Consider the following 15,034-nt stretch of genomic DNA (forward strand, 5'->3'; position numbering starts at 1 on the left):
TTTATTGAAACTAGTTTGCTAAATCTAGTTTCACATAAATACGTTGATGCAAATTGTATCAATACTCTGATGGCATTCTTGGATAAAACGGGATATTGTTTTTCCACGGATACCCAAAATTTTTGGCAAGGCTAAGTCTTAAATTGATTTCGAAGAGTATAATCATTAATTAGATCTATCAATTGCTCTTTCTCCCTAATTTGAAGAGTTGAACTGCATATGTCAAAGGAAATGGATCACGAATCCAACCAAGATCGTTTTCAGGAAAATCCTCGAACCTTCTCGAAAAATTTTCCTTTAACTTTTCAATGTGATGGAACTGATGCTTTTAAATGTAAATATATCTATATTATTTTCCTCGATAAAATCGTTAAAGCAAGGGAACATGTCGGTGTTGTTTTTATTCAGTTCAGTTTGCCAGAGACTAAGCTTATTCTTAAAAGCTTGAATTTTACTGGCTGAAGTTATGATAGTTGAATTCTCATCCTGAAAGCTCAAATTTAAGTCGTTAAGTTTTTCGAAAATATCAACTAAATAACTCAGCTTCCCTAGCCAAACTTCATTGATATAACTTGCCAATCTATGTTTCTTTTCGATTAAAAATAGGTACACTTAATTTCTCAAATCAAATATCCGTCGCAGTATTTTCCCACGTGAAAGCCATCTGATTTCGGTATGTAACAGTAATCTCTCATACGTTGAGCCCATCTGATTGCAAAGTATTGAAAAGAGACGGCTGTTGCATTAATGTAGTTAATTGAACTAACAGCGTCTTGTAATATGTTGTGCAACTCTTCATCCATATCTTTTGCACTAAGAGCTAGCCGATGAATCATACAGTGATTAAATACCATATGAGGCGCCACCTTCTGAATTAAGCCTCTGAGCTTCTGAATTCAAACCTGTTAATGCTGCAGCACCATCAGTACAAACCGCAACACAGTTTGCCCAGGTAAGGGACTTTGTTACAAAATATTCATTTATTACTTCGAATATTTTTTCTCCAGTTGTTTTTCCTTTCAAACTTTTGCAACATAAAAACGTTTCTGTTATATCTTCATTAAAAATAAACCTAACGTAAATAATTAGTTGTGACATTTTAGTAATATCGGTAGTCTCGTCCAGTTGTAAAGCAAATACAGATGAATTTTCTATGCGTTTTATGACTTCTGACTCGATATTTCGTGTCAGAAGAAATCTGCCGAGACACGGTATCTCTTGATAATGGTATTGATTTTAGTTCATTCCATAGTTATCGCCATGCATAATTGATGTCATCTTAGTTGCTGCAGGAAGGATAAGGGATTCTCCAATTGTATGGGATTTCATTGTTTTTCCTATTAGATAAGAAACTTCTAAAGAAGCTCGTAATGCTTTCTGATGTATTGTAAATTTCTTTAAATGTGCACTTTGAATTTTCAGATTTTCAGCTCGTCTTTGAAAAAAATCGGCATGTTTATTTTGAAGTTCTTTATGTTTATTTTCCAGGTGCCTCTCTAATTTAGCTGGTTTCATGCTCTCATTTGATAATTTTTCTTTGCAAATGACACATATCGGGCGTTCTTCATCATCAACAACACAAAATGTAAAACCATACTTAATAAATTCCTCATAGTATTTCCTTATTTTTTTAGATCGGGCACTTAGTTCAGTATTTTGCGACTCCTCATCAGTATTTTTTCGTTTGTTAGCTGAAGATGTACCTGGTGTACGTATTACCCATTTATCTATTATGAAGATAGGGATTAAATTATTTGAACTAAAACAAATAATATATAAAATTTTATCATTTTTTTCGAGAAATTCAATTAAGAGAGATTTTTCTCTAATGATAGTACATACCTAATAACAAAGAGTAGCAGAGCCCGATAAAAATATAAAAAAATCCTAATTACACAACGTCACATGATAAAACTCGAGGATAAACTAAAACAATTGCAGGCCAACTGCTACATGCTACAACTTCATGCGAACACTTCACGTCTTCTCTCTGGCTGTCAGATACACCGCGTACCTCGCCATCTGATTGGCTGATCACGGAAGCGAATATTTCCCCTTTCCCTGCGGTTAACGTCTAGTCAAATAGGCGCTTTTTAGTAAAACTGGCGAATTACCGCGAAGAGGGCTCTATCTACCGGAGTGAAAAACTTGCGTTTCACACTTTACATACATTACGCATTAAGGTTCAAAGAAAGAGCGGACAGCATGAAATTGCAATTAATCAATGAGTGACGTCGCTTCACTCTTTATATGTACACTGTATGGTATGCAGCATGCAGGCATAATGCATTTCATAAAAATTTGGCGACCCCTAGTTTGTGCACCACTGCCTTACGATATCAGATGATGAGGGTTCGATGATCAGGTCCGATGAGACCCCATACTTTACCACAAACATCCTCAATGGTGACAGCTGAAGCTGATATCAATAGCTCTCTTTCGCACATCAGAAATTTACTGCTTAACAATCATGGCTCCATCTGGTTCCCGCACTTCTGTATTCAAGGTACATATTTGCCTTGTCGAATTTGTATATTAAAGTAAAAGAATATTAAGGTTAACATTTTTCAATTTTCCTAGCAGAATTTAACAATCTGCCTTCATCTATATTATTGATGTTTGCAAAAGCATATCAACTAGATAGTATATCGATTGCAAAATCGCCCTAAAAATAAAATGTTTTTACAGTGTATTTGAGTCTCATGAAAAAAACTTACCTTCTTCTTGAGCCCACTGTAGAATGGATGAAACGTGACTAGTTTTATCTAAAGATGATGAGCAATTCTGGTATTGCACCCGGCCGTCTACACCTATTGTGCCATAATTGGCTTTTACTCCACACAAATACGCTGTAGCCGTATTAGCAGAGTCTGATGTCTGCCTGTCAACTCCGTAAGTCTGAAATATAATACACAAAGAATACATTGAAATGTCATGTTTAAGACATTTTTGTAGAAATCGCTATGAAATATTCAACGTTAGATAACATTTGTCATTTAAAAACATTGAGTAAATAAGTCAGGGATTTTATATAATGCATATGATTGATTTCCATGTATAAAGAAAAAATGAATTTTTTTTTATCATCTGTAAATTAGATACATTCGTTTGCATTTAGATTAATGTAAGTCGTGAGTTCCAGAGATACATTTAAACGATCTTTTGTTTAGGTTAAAATAACACGCCAAACAAATATTAATTTAGAAGTCAAGCAACAAACGTTATATTTGCAAATTTTCACATGACTAGTTTTGATCGTTTTACCGAACCATCAGCTTCAGCTGCCAAAGCGTAAAAAAAGCTTTTTGTTTAAGAGACTTTAATTTTAATAACAGCTTAAAGCTCATACTACAAAAAAAAAAAAAAAAAAAAAAAAAAAAAGTATTCGTCGGCATACATTTTAAACTTTTAAATCGAATGTTATATTTAATAAATAAATAATAGAATTAATGACTAAAATTTAAAAACTCAAGAGTCATTACAAACGCTAGTGTAAAAAACTTACGAGTTTTTAACACTAAATACAAATTCTTGAATTAAAATAATCATCAATAAATTTTTAAATAAAATTTATTGTATACTTAAATTTTAATCACCGCAATAATGTGTAATAAAATGAAAAAAAGGTTGCAACTTTTAAATATTTCTGCATCTAGTTCATTCTTAAATAAATCACATAAAGAAATTTATTCTAGTTATCACAGAGCGACAAATTGAAGACGCGACTGATTTTGTAAGACGAAAGACAGCACTATTGTCTACTCTTTAAGAGGCGGAAAAAAAGATTTCATTATAAACCTCTAACATGAAGATTATATCTCTGTAAAACCCCAGTGATGAGTCAAAACTTTATAATGCAACCCCTAACACCGCATTCTTCCACTGCTGGCACACAAAAGAGCTGTAGCCCATCTGAATAGATTTCACAAGTTTTGATAAGCATTCGCAGAAAGGTTAGATCAGATTTGCAAGCAGAAGTCATGCAGTTCCCATAGATAATGAGAAAGTGATTGATAAGATCTGAGTCAGTGCATCAACTGATATTCATCAGCATGTTCCTCAAGCCACTGTAACATAATTCTCGCTTTGTGATCCTTACATGAAAAGGCCAATTAACAAGACATGAAAAAGTATTACCAGTCAACAATAATTTTCATATAATCCACAAATGTCGTGGTGTATCTTACAACAAACACCGGTCCGAGGGACAGCCATGAGGAGAAGGTCCAGAAGTACGTCCACCACCGGCCTATTTACATGAAACGGTACATGACCAATCAACTATTTGTTCCATTGTTGCATGGTCCAGTCACGATATACATAAGCTCACTATGGTCGTAGGAGTCAATATGCAAAGTTAACAAAGGTAAAAGAAAGAGGTGTCTGCTGTGGATTCCCACATCCATAAGAATTCGATGAACAGAAGACTGAAAGATTTCAGCCCAAACAAAAGTACATTTACAATTCGTTACATTTTCTGTATTACCTCTGCCTGATAGTCTTCTATATCCCAAAATATAAGAACTATTTCGAGAATGGTATTTTGATGATACTCCATCCAATATCCAGAAAAGAGCGAGAGATGGTCTGAAACAGCTTTCCTTTGATTGCCAGTTTTTACTTCTTGTGAGTACTGATTGTGCAATGTTATGTACAAATTGTAAGTAGATTAAATCAGACTTTGTGTTTTTATCGCTTAGTTCATTATTTTTACTTATACCATTTTTATACTTCTGGCTACATAAATAACATACCATCCTTGTATGAAACTAATATAGCTTAAGAAGTTTGTGAACTATATTAAGTTTATTATGGTACGAGAGAGAAAGTTGCGTACTGCTTACTTTTGACAGGGATACAAAAGGAAATTCATCAAAGACCAGAAGTTCATCTTCCCCAGTTCTGTTATGCTTTTGGCCTTTGTAAATCCTCATAGCTGTTATGGTCGTGATTCCCATGCCATCTCCAAGGAACATTATAACATTTTTGGCTTTGTTTTCGATCTTCCGCAAACGCAGAGCAGCATTCAAGGTCTTTTGCCCCGAACGTAACCAATACTCAGGAAACTCTGGAAAATATACAATAAAATGAAATTTAAATATGGTCTTTTTAATAATGTAAAGAAATATGTACAGAAAGTATAAGAAAAACTGCGAAAAGTACAGCACAGAAAATACATATATCGACACTATGGCTCTGAATTATGTACAGCAAATAATTTCGGTTTCTATTAATTGGAAACATAAGCTACTTGATATAGAATTTAGGGAAATCTAGAATCCCTTTCTAGGAGTTATACAATAATCCTTATTGTAAAGGTACAAGCTGTAATAAACAATTAAAGAATCGTGTCATCTTATAAACTAACAGTTTTGAATCATATTCATTTTAAGGAGTTCAGAATGATCTCCAAACAAATTTCATTTTGCGACCTTAACCAGTCTCAACTAACCATGTGGGCGAGAAGATAGATGTACAGTTTCGTGCGATGATCCATTGTATATTTAGTGACCTATGTATGTTAGTCTAACACATGATCATTATCATTCGAGGGGTGGCTTTCATGCGTGAAGGTTGTCTGTCTCTGATGCTTCTCTGGTTTTAACCACGCGAGTATTTTCGACGTACATCCCTTGCCTCGTGCATATTCGCTATGCCTAATGAACATCGTTCGGTCCTTGTGGACCAGTCGTATGCTGTTCTAAAAAAGTTCGGACATGATTCGGATGATCCTGCAAATAAAGAGATATACGAAAAATGTAGATTAAAAATCTTAGCTCTTGCAAAAAATCTACTCTTAAAAATGTAGATTTTTTGCAAGAGCAACTGAGAAACGAAAAGCCTATGAAGCCAGCGCTAAGGAAAGCGGAGAAGATTTTCCTTGCCCTTATGGATAATAAATGCTATTCGTTAGAACAATTCTGCGATAAAGATTTCCTTAAAGCATTTTCTAAAAAGAATCCAATGGTGATTGAATATCAACGAATACAAGCTGAAAGGAAGAGAAAGCAGTTTCTCATATCCGATAAATCTACAGACGATGAATGGCAAACGCCAACCAAGACTGCAAAGAATTTCGCAGCTCCTGCCCAGGAACCGTCGAAATCCGCTACGAAGAAGACTCCCGCTGCTACCGAGGTTTCCAAAATAGTAACGACGAATTACTACTTTGGAAACTGTGCTGACAATTCGGACAAAGCTGTTAATGATCTTACGCTCGTTTCTGAGGCTAAGGCTGATCCTAAAAATGAACGACTTCCTCCGATTTTCTGCCCAAGACCGGATGTGAAATGGAGTGATTTAAGAGGACTATTCACCAAGCATGCTATCAAGGATTACGTTGGTGTTTTGACTAACGATAAAATCACTCTGATTTCCAACTGTGCTAATGAAAGATGAAGTGCAATTTAGCACCTTTCGTCCAAAGAAAGAAACACCACTTAAAGTGGTTATTCGTGGCCTGCCTGACAACTCGTCTGTGAAGGAGATCAAGGCTGAGCTGGTCAAAGATGGATTCCCTGTGTTAAACGTGACGCAGTTTACCAAGAAAATTGATGGAAAAGGAGTGAAGTTGCCGCTCTTCTTTGTATCATTCAAGAGGAATGATGTGAGCAGAACCATCTACAAAAAGAAAACGCTGCTAGACCTTAGGGTCAAGTTTAGAAGATACAGATGGAATCTAAGCAACATGATTTGCTTTAGATGTCAGCGTTACGGACACGGCCAGCTCTTCTGTAACAACTCGGCAAGATGCCTCAAGTGTGGGCAGGGGCACCTGACCTACACCTGCAAATTAGCCAAAGAACTGAAGCCTAATTGCGCGAATTGTAAAAAGGAGCATATTGCTACTTCGAAGTTATGCGAATTTCGACCAAAAGTTCGTGTTGTCTCTGACAAGAAGAAAAGGAATTCAACGCGGAAGCCGCAGTCTGAGAATTTGTCTCCGCTATCTGAAAAACCAACCCAGAAAGAAAGTTGTATGCCATCAGAATCCCACCCAGATGCTATCACTCCAGCCAAATCGGATTTTGCGATGGATGAAAACCTACAGATGATTGCAGTCAAGTTCCTTGAATTTGTGCAAAAATGTAAGAAGATAGAATCGCCGCAGGATAAAGTTTTACTTGTCCTGGGAATGGTTGAACACATGATAAAAATGGACTTGTAACTTTTCTCCTACTTTAGCTGCATGATGAACTTGATATTTGCTTAATTTCTAGTGCGCTCGTGCCTCAGGAGATAGCACCACCCTCCGGACTCTGCGTTCCTGCTATAACTGGTAGTCACGCCTACTTGCCTTGACTGACCTCTCTCTACGCCTGCCATGCATTAGGCTCCTCCCCTTTTTACCACCTCAGACCATTATCAAACTGTCAGGAAGTATTAATGTCAAGTGCCCACTGGGCTTAATCTTCATGAGCCGGACAAATTGCGCTTTACGCGATATTTCGGCAATAACTGTGCAGACCAGACCAGACTAGTCTAACACTTCAAGAGTCATGGACCCAAAATTCCGTGTTAAAGGATGGCTTTCCCATTCGTTACACATAAAATTTTCTGCCAGATCTTGATCAATCCGACTTCGGATTGAGTATATATTATATTAGAAGAAAATGCTTCAAGATAGAAGTGAGGGTACACTTGGTACAAAGTGAGAGAGTTATTCGCTTTCATATAATGTTATAATGTCATATTTATTTTATGTTATAAAATAATGCTATTATTATAATGTGTCAAATAGCAAACATATATCAAAGATTTTCTCAAAAATGCTGCATTTAAATTACAAACTCTTTTCTTTATATTTTGTGCAGTTATAATTTTCTGCTACAAATATGAGAATGATGAAGTTATTTCACACTTTTATTTACTTATTTTTTAATAGTCGTATATTTCATCCGCAATGTGATCTATCCATCCGATACTGTTTTCATGAATTAAAGAAATAAATGGTTCATGAATTTCAAAACCCACATCAAAAGAGAATGGACTGTAACATAATGATGCATAGCAGACAAAAAAAGACCAGGATTCACTTTCTGCGTCAGTACCTTATTATATACGAATGTAATTGGAAGAATAACTGGGAATTTTTCCTTTAATCGATGATTTTGTATTTTGGTAAACGTCAGCAATTACTGCTAGAGCATATGTTTTTACCTATTATGAAAAAACATGGTTGGACATGGACATAAGACGCGACAACGTCATATAATCGCGTTGCCCAAACAGTCTTTATCTTACAATTTACTTAATAGCTCACCATATGATGCAAGACAATTTATTTTCGATAAAAAACGTAAAATATGCAACCATAGTTAGTTCATTAAAATTTAGAAATCTTTCAGAGAATTAACCTTCATAAGTAGATAATTATTGTATGCTTTACTTCTTTATTTACAATTTTGTAAGTATTGATAAATATTGAAGTATACGTGAAGCATATTTTATAGTAAATAATTTATAAAACTCTTTAAGCAACAAAAACAACACATTAAGGAATAAACTCACTAAGCTACTCATTAAGCAACAAAAGGCGATGAACGAATTTATATTATTAGAGGAAATCTTCTCAATGTTTTATTTTGCACGTATAAAATGATTCACACAAGACATTTATTTTGCAGTGAAATACACGAATATGAATGACTGGTGATTGCAACACCAGATATTTTAATTGTAATTGGCTTGCATTATCCCCTCAGAGACTTTTTAATATGGATAGGAAAAAAAACGATGACATGTGATATATAATGAGATCGTATTGAATCTGTTACCCACCATGTTGAATGACAATGTTTTATCGTTACTTCAATGAATTAACGATCGTTATTTTTATTCAAAAATAAATGTTATTAAATGATTAGTAGTATATTTTTCATTGATGTTTATGAGGTAAGTCAGCACGGAAAGTCGATCTGAGGATTGATTTTCAATATACACAAGTAGTACTTATCAAAGACAGTGTTAAAGATGGTTTAAGAAACAATGAAGTGGAAATTTTAATCTTAACAACGGACCTAGAAATTGGCAACCAAGCGAGGTAGAAACTGATGAGTTGACAATGCTGATGATTCAAATTCTCATACCACTAATAAAGAAATAACGGTTTAATTTGGTTTGGTTTATTTGATTATAGCAAAGCACACTACAGCTATATGGCTAAGAAAAAGGATGTCTTCATGTCATTTCCAAGGGAAACCGGCACTACGAAAACGCCCATGCAGTCAGCCCGCTCGCCGGATTTCTAACCCTGGACCGAACTATCAGTATTCAGCGGCTCTATCACTCGGCCGTTGGTGGGCGAATAGAAATAACGAAGAGCTTCACTCTGCATAGCGAAGAGCATTAAATCACTTGAAATAAATATGTTTTTCTCGTTCCGGTGTTTATGACTCGTATCAGATTTTAGCTGAAAATTAACAGAAACGGTGTCGATTTACTCTCTTCCAAATGGGTGGAGCATTTCTTAATGCTATTATGATTAGAGGTCAAAACAAGCTGTGCTTATTATTTTTGTAAAAGACAATAATCGAGAGCGAAAGAAAAATCAAGTCTTAAACGGGCTTTAATCATCGAACAAGAGAAATGAATCATCAGACTATGTTTCCTTAGTAGGATAACATTAAATCATTTACTGAAAAAGGATTCGTAAAAGCTTAAAAACCGAAAGTTCTCTCTTATCTGTTTGAGTCCAGTTGTTGCGTCTTTTCGCAATTACTTTTTCAAATTACTTCAGCATCATTTTGTTGACAAACCTTTCCAAGACAAAATAAGTAGGAGTAGATAATGTTATAGAAGAATATTTTGCGGAAAACCAAAAGAATTATTGAAAATGGAGCTGAAAAGTTACCTGGAAAAGGGAAGAAATCATAGAAAATGATTAAAGTTACAATCGATTTAAACTTATGCAACAATATTTGTAAGGTTGCTATTTATCTGGAAGCTGAAGTCAAGTCCTGCAGAGCGTACCAAAAAATGTTAGAGAGTTATCGCTAAATTTGAACTTTTATGACAAAGCTTGAGAAGGTCTAATATCCTTTTTATTTAACTTGAACTTACATATAAGGCAAGACTTATGCTATAAACAAAAATCACTATTCATGTTTAAATTAAATTAAACATATTAGTCAAAAATTTTTAACATTGATAAAGTAACCTAACACTACTTAAACAACGTTTAAATTCATTTAACTGAGCATAATTTTAAAGTATCGACTGCAAAAAATGCAAAAGCCGAAATAGCCAATTTTAGATAAAGTTGTCGAAATTCTAACAGCGCGGCACGAGGATCAGAAATTTTTCTCAACTAACTTGCATTTAGGTGAAGAATAAGGAAAACAGTTATGGTAAATATCAAAATCTTAATAAGTGGTTAGTTGATGTAAGAATCTTACATATTATTCTTCATTTTAATTAATCTCAATCATGCATTACTTTCTAATCTACTTTATATAGTCTTCCTTATAAAAAACAGAAACCATCTTTAGGTGTATCAAATGTAAATTATGATTATTATCAAATGTAAAATATGAGTTATCCCATGAATCTTCCTTCCTTACTTTTTGCTAGATTCGTTTTATCCAAAATAATTTCGATAGTGCACATATATTTATACCATAATTCAGACATTTCGACGTACACTGAGAGGGTGAAGATGATTATTTTCACAAGAGTAATGGATGTTTTACTTACGGCGCCTTAGATCTCCAGACATAACTCTTATGGTTACCTTAAAATGACATTTAAGGGCAGAAAATCCGAACTTGGGCGCAATTAATAGGAAAAAGGCTGTGAAAAATATCTAAATATAAACTTTTAGAAAGAAATAGAAGTAACAATGAAAGTTCCTTTTTGAAGTAGACGGCGATCAATTCACGCACTTACTAAAGCAGTGGATATGTGTTACTTATTCATATTTTCCCCGCTTCTATTTATTTATACATGCTTTTCCTTTAAAATGTACACGCATCTAAAGGATGATTTTATTCGGGGCGCTTTGCATAATGGAGCAATAAATGACCTGCAATAAAGTGCAAAACTTAGCCTTTTTTATTTCATTCCACAGAAAAGGATGAAACTGGTTTTTATATAGGTGACGGAGAAGTTTTCTAAAGTAAAAATCCCACCGTGAACCTGACATCCAAATATTGTTGAATTCTCTTGACGGAGTCACTAAAATATTATCAAATGAAAATAATTAAAGTTGCTTTTTCTTAATCATTTTAATTAAAGTAATAAGCTGTTAAAAATTAGCATAAAATTAAAAAAAAGAAAGAAAAGGGAATAAAAATCTGAAAGATTTCAAATATTAAATTACGTTCAAGGAGGCCTTTTTTAAAACATTTTATGTGTTACTTTTATTTATTAAATATCATGTTCTATGTACTCAAACTATAAAATTCAGTTCAACAACAACATGGCAAAATAATTTTAAAATGAGCATATCTTTAGAGTATCCGATACAGAAAATGGCGCGTTGGAGATAATTTTTTTTTTTTTTTCCCGTACAGTACTGCTATTGCTCGCTTTGCAAATCGTTTAGTATTTTTTAATAAAAAATTCGTTAATTGCTACAAAATATGAAATCGATAATAAAACAATTTTCAAATTCAAATTAGGGCTTCCGCATGCCCGTATTCTATGGATGATTACGCTATTCAAATTTTGATGGCTCTAGGTACCGTTGTTTTATAACACTGCGAGAAACATATATACATTTATGCAAATTCTTCATTATTTAATTTCTTTAAATATAATATAGAGAGATAATAATTAGTGGCAACAATTTGAAAAGTGATTCGCCGTTTATAGTATAGCTAAAACGAGATTAATAGTCCTTCAGGGCAAATTTCCCCTTTGAACTAAAAAAAAATTTAAAGCTTTCATGTTTTACATTACGCTCAAGGGGACTTTTTTTAACCTTTTGTGTGTTACCTTTATTTATTAAACGATCTTTGCACTTAAACCATAAAATTCAATTCAACAGCAATATCGCAAAATAATTTTAAAATGAACATATTTTTAGAATTTCCAATACACAGTCTCGCGCGCTGGAGATAAAAATGTTCCCCCCCCCCTCGTATAGTTTTGACATTGCTCGCTTTGATATCGTTGAGTTTCTTATTAAAAAATTATTAAAGTTTTACAAAATCTGAAATCGATAATAAAGCAAATTCTAAATTCAAGTTCGGGCTTCCAGATGCCCATATTCTAGTGGAGGAAAAATTATTGAGGTTTTTCTTTCTTGTAGAGTGTTGCCATTGCTCGCTTTAAAATCGTTGAGTTTGTTAATCAAAAATTCGTTAAAATTTTACAAAATATGAAATAGATAATAAAACAAATTCCAAATTTGGGCTTCCAGATGCCCATCTTCGGATGGAAGACTACATTATTCTAAATTTGATGTCTCTAGGTGCCATTGTTTTTTCGCAGAGAGAGAAACATACATACATTCATGCAGATTCTTCATTAGTTAATTTCTTTAAATATAATGCAGGGTTCTAATATTTGGTGGCAACAATTTGAAAAGTGAAACGACATTTAAGGTTTTCAACGCAAAATGTCAAAACGAAATTAATAACCCTTCTGGGCTAACGCCTTTTGGGCTAAAAATTAAACAAAAAAATCATATGTGAAAAGCGTGCACCCAGTGAGAGAGTGTGATAATATTGCACAATATAGCCACACAAACGCATCTAGTACTCTTTCTCAAAAGCAATGCCGACCATAAGCAAATACAGGAATACGCGATTCACACAAATATTTATACGTGCAAGAGGGTTTGATTCAAAGGCGGGATAATTTATTAATCTGCGTCCATGAGAACTGTATCTAACACACTATGATAAAAATGTACTTTTTATTGCTCTATCTTCTTTCGAAAATTAAACTAAAGATGACGGTGCTCTTATATTCACACGCATGGAAGAAAGTATTATATGTTCTACAAACTCACAAGACTTATAATGCACTTTATATAGCAAATAATAAACTAAATAAGAATTACATTACATATTTTTAATTGATACATATAACAAATCTATCAGATTCTAGAAATACCATTTATGTTGTATGAGATCAAGTGTTCCGTTTAAGCGAATGGTGTTCTGAAAATCTTAAATGTAAATACAGATTTCCTTTTTCAGTGTTTAAGTTTGCTGTCTTGTCATGTCTTAAACTTAGGAAATGAAATTTCGGTATCGGTACTTTATGTAGATTCTGATCTCTGATGCTTAAGAATGCAATCTCCCTCCTCATATTCCAGAAGCCCAACAAAACATTCGTGATATGAAATTCTTTCACACGCGCTTTGTGTAAACGAAATCCATACGTTAATTCGTTCCCATCTTCGAACGTCGGTACAAACCACAGGAAGAAATATCTGAAATTCAAAACGAAATTTGCTATTTGTAATTTTGGAATAGTACCTTAAAATTCATTAAAATAATCCCGAAAGTTCGTGCCGCGTTTAAATTGCTATACGCACTCGAGTGTAACACTCGAATGAAGAATAGCTAAAGTTTATACTAGCAGTTGGTGCAAAAAACTTTTTCCTTCAATTTTCTCTCAGTATATCGGCAATTTTGTTTAACTACAAAAGTCGAAATCTTCTCGAATAAGGTCATGCCTTCTTCTTTAAAAATATGATATTTTTAGTCTGGCCACCACTTAAAGATACATACTGAAGTGTGGTGGGGAGCTCGTCATGAGTGCAGATTTTGGGTCTACTGTTACAAAGTGTGATCGTGACTTTATCCTCGTGAGAGATGATAATGATCGGTCTCTTCGGTGTCCCTGATTTTGGGGAAGGGGGGGAGACAAAAAAAAATATTCAACGAATTGCAAGACATACTGAAATCGACAACAGACGAAATTCCAGGACTAAATCTTATATATGACGATTCTAACGAGCATGGACATAACAATAGAATTTCGTTATAACAAGCTCGAACGTAATGAGATCATAGCTGTAACGAGCCCAAAGCCGTGATGACTACATTCACATACAAATACTCATTTTTATAATGAGGGCAAATACACCACGCAGTTTCAGCAACTGAGTAAATATTCTTAATTACTCTGACAAAAACAGTATGCTTTTCAAATAGACAAATATGAAAAACATGTGCCGGGTTTTCATTCGTAAAGCAAATGAAACAAAGGATCACATTTTTAAGACAAAATATTCGAAATATAAAGGAGAAATATTTTAAAACAAACTCACTTTTAAACAAAATAAAAATTGTTTAAAAAAATTAGAAATGAAATTGCGGTTGTTGTTAATTTATATTGCTTTTAATTAAAAAGAAATAATTTATGCTAACTGCAGTGAAATCTTTCAAGGCAAGCATCTCTGAAAGTTACCTTCATTTCTAAAAATATGATTAAATAATGGTACTCGCAATAATAGTCTGCTTAGCTTTCTTTTAATATTCGTCACGCGTTGCACTGCCCGGGGAATAAAACAATTTTATTTATAATTCTACTAATATTAACTATTTAAATACCAAATTCGTAACAACATGTATGGCAACTTCTAACACTTTATCGGGAATTCTAAATATATGCTGTTTTTGTTTAAATTTGGAAAATTTTGTTTAGCACTGTCTCCAAATGAAAATCAGTCAATTACGATCCAGTTAGTCCTCTGCGAAAGCTCTTCTCTTAGATCCCTCAGAGGTAAATGTGGATTTATTTTTAACCATACTAAATCAATACATGACAAAATGAAAAGAATTGATTTCAATTGATAAATGAAGGACATCATTTCTTCAGAAACCAAAACTCATATATAATATAACCAGCCAGCTCACTTGAGTTGACTTCAGTGGCGTCTTTTATCTAATTTTCAAAAATCATCAGCTTTACTAAAAACAATTTTCGTGATTTTCATACAGTAAAAACCCTGTCATATTTCCACTGCTTACAAATTTTTGGAACAGTATGAATATGTTGTCATACAGTTCCAAAAATTTGAAACCGTATGAAATTCTGGGGAATTTTACGAAATCCTGGGGAATTTTACGAAATC

The 15,034-nt window shown here is 33.7% G+C and overlaps 1 protein-coding gene across 3 annotated transcripts in view; it reads right to left on the reverse strand.

The window, feature by feature from the left end:
• Positions 1-15,034, reverse strand: part of LOC118185828 (alkaline phosphatase-like) — a 101,573-nt gene that overhangs the window by 26,152 nt on the left and 60,387 nt on the right. For all 3 annotated transcript variants that reach the window (XM_085827750.1, XM_085827744.1, XM_035355745.2), the window contains exons 2-3: positions 4,845-5,068; positions 2,718-2,898 (exon numbers count right to left, since the gene is read on the reverse strand). In XM_085827750.1, the coding sequence (XP_085683876.1) occupies positions 2,718-2,898; positions 4,845-5,068 (405 nt within the window). The remainder of the gene's footprint in view (positions 1-2,717; positions 2,899-4,844; positions 5,069-15,034) is intronic.

This window comes from Stegodyphus dumicola, chromosome 1 (genome assembly GCF_044657685.1).
Source record: "Stegodyphus dumicola isolate Sdum_Otavi_A_Nest chromosome 1, ASM4465768v1".
NCBI lineage: Eukaryota > Metazoa > Arthropoda > Arachnida > Araneae > Eresidae > Stegodyphus > Stegodyphus dumicola.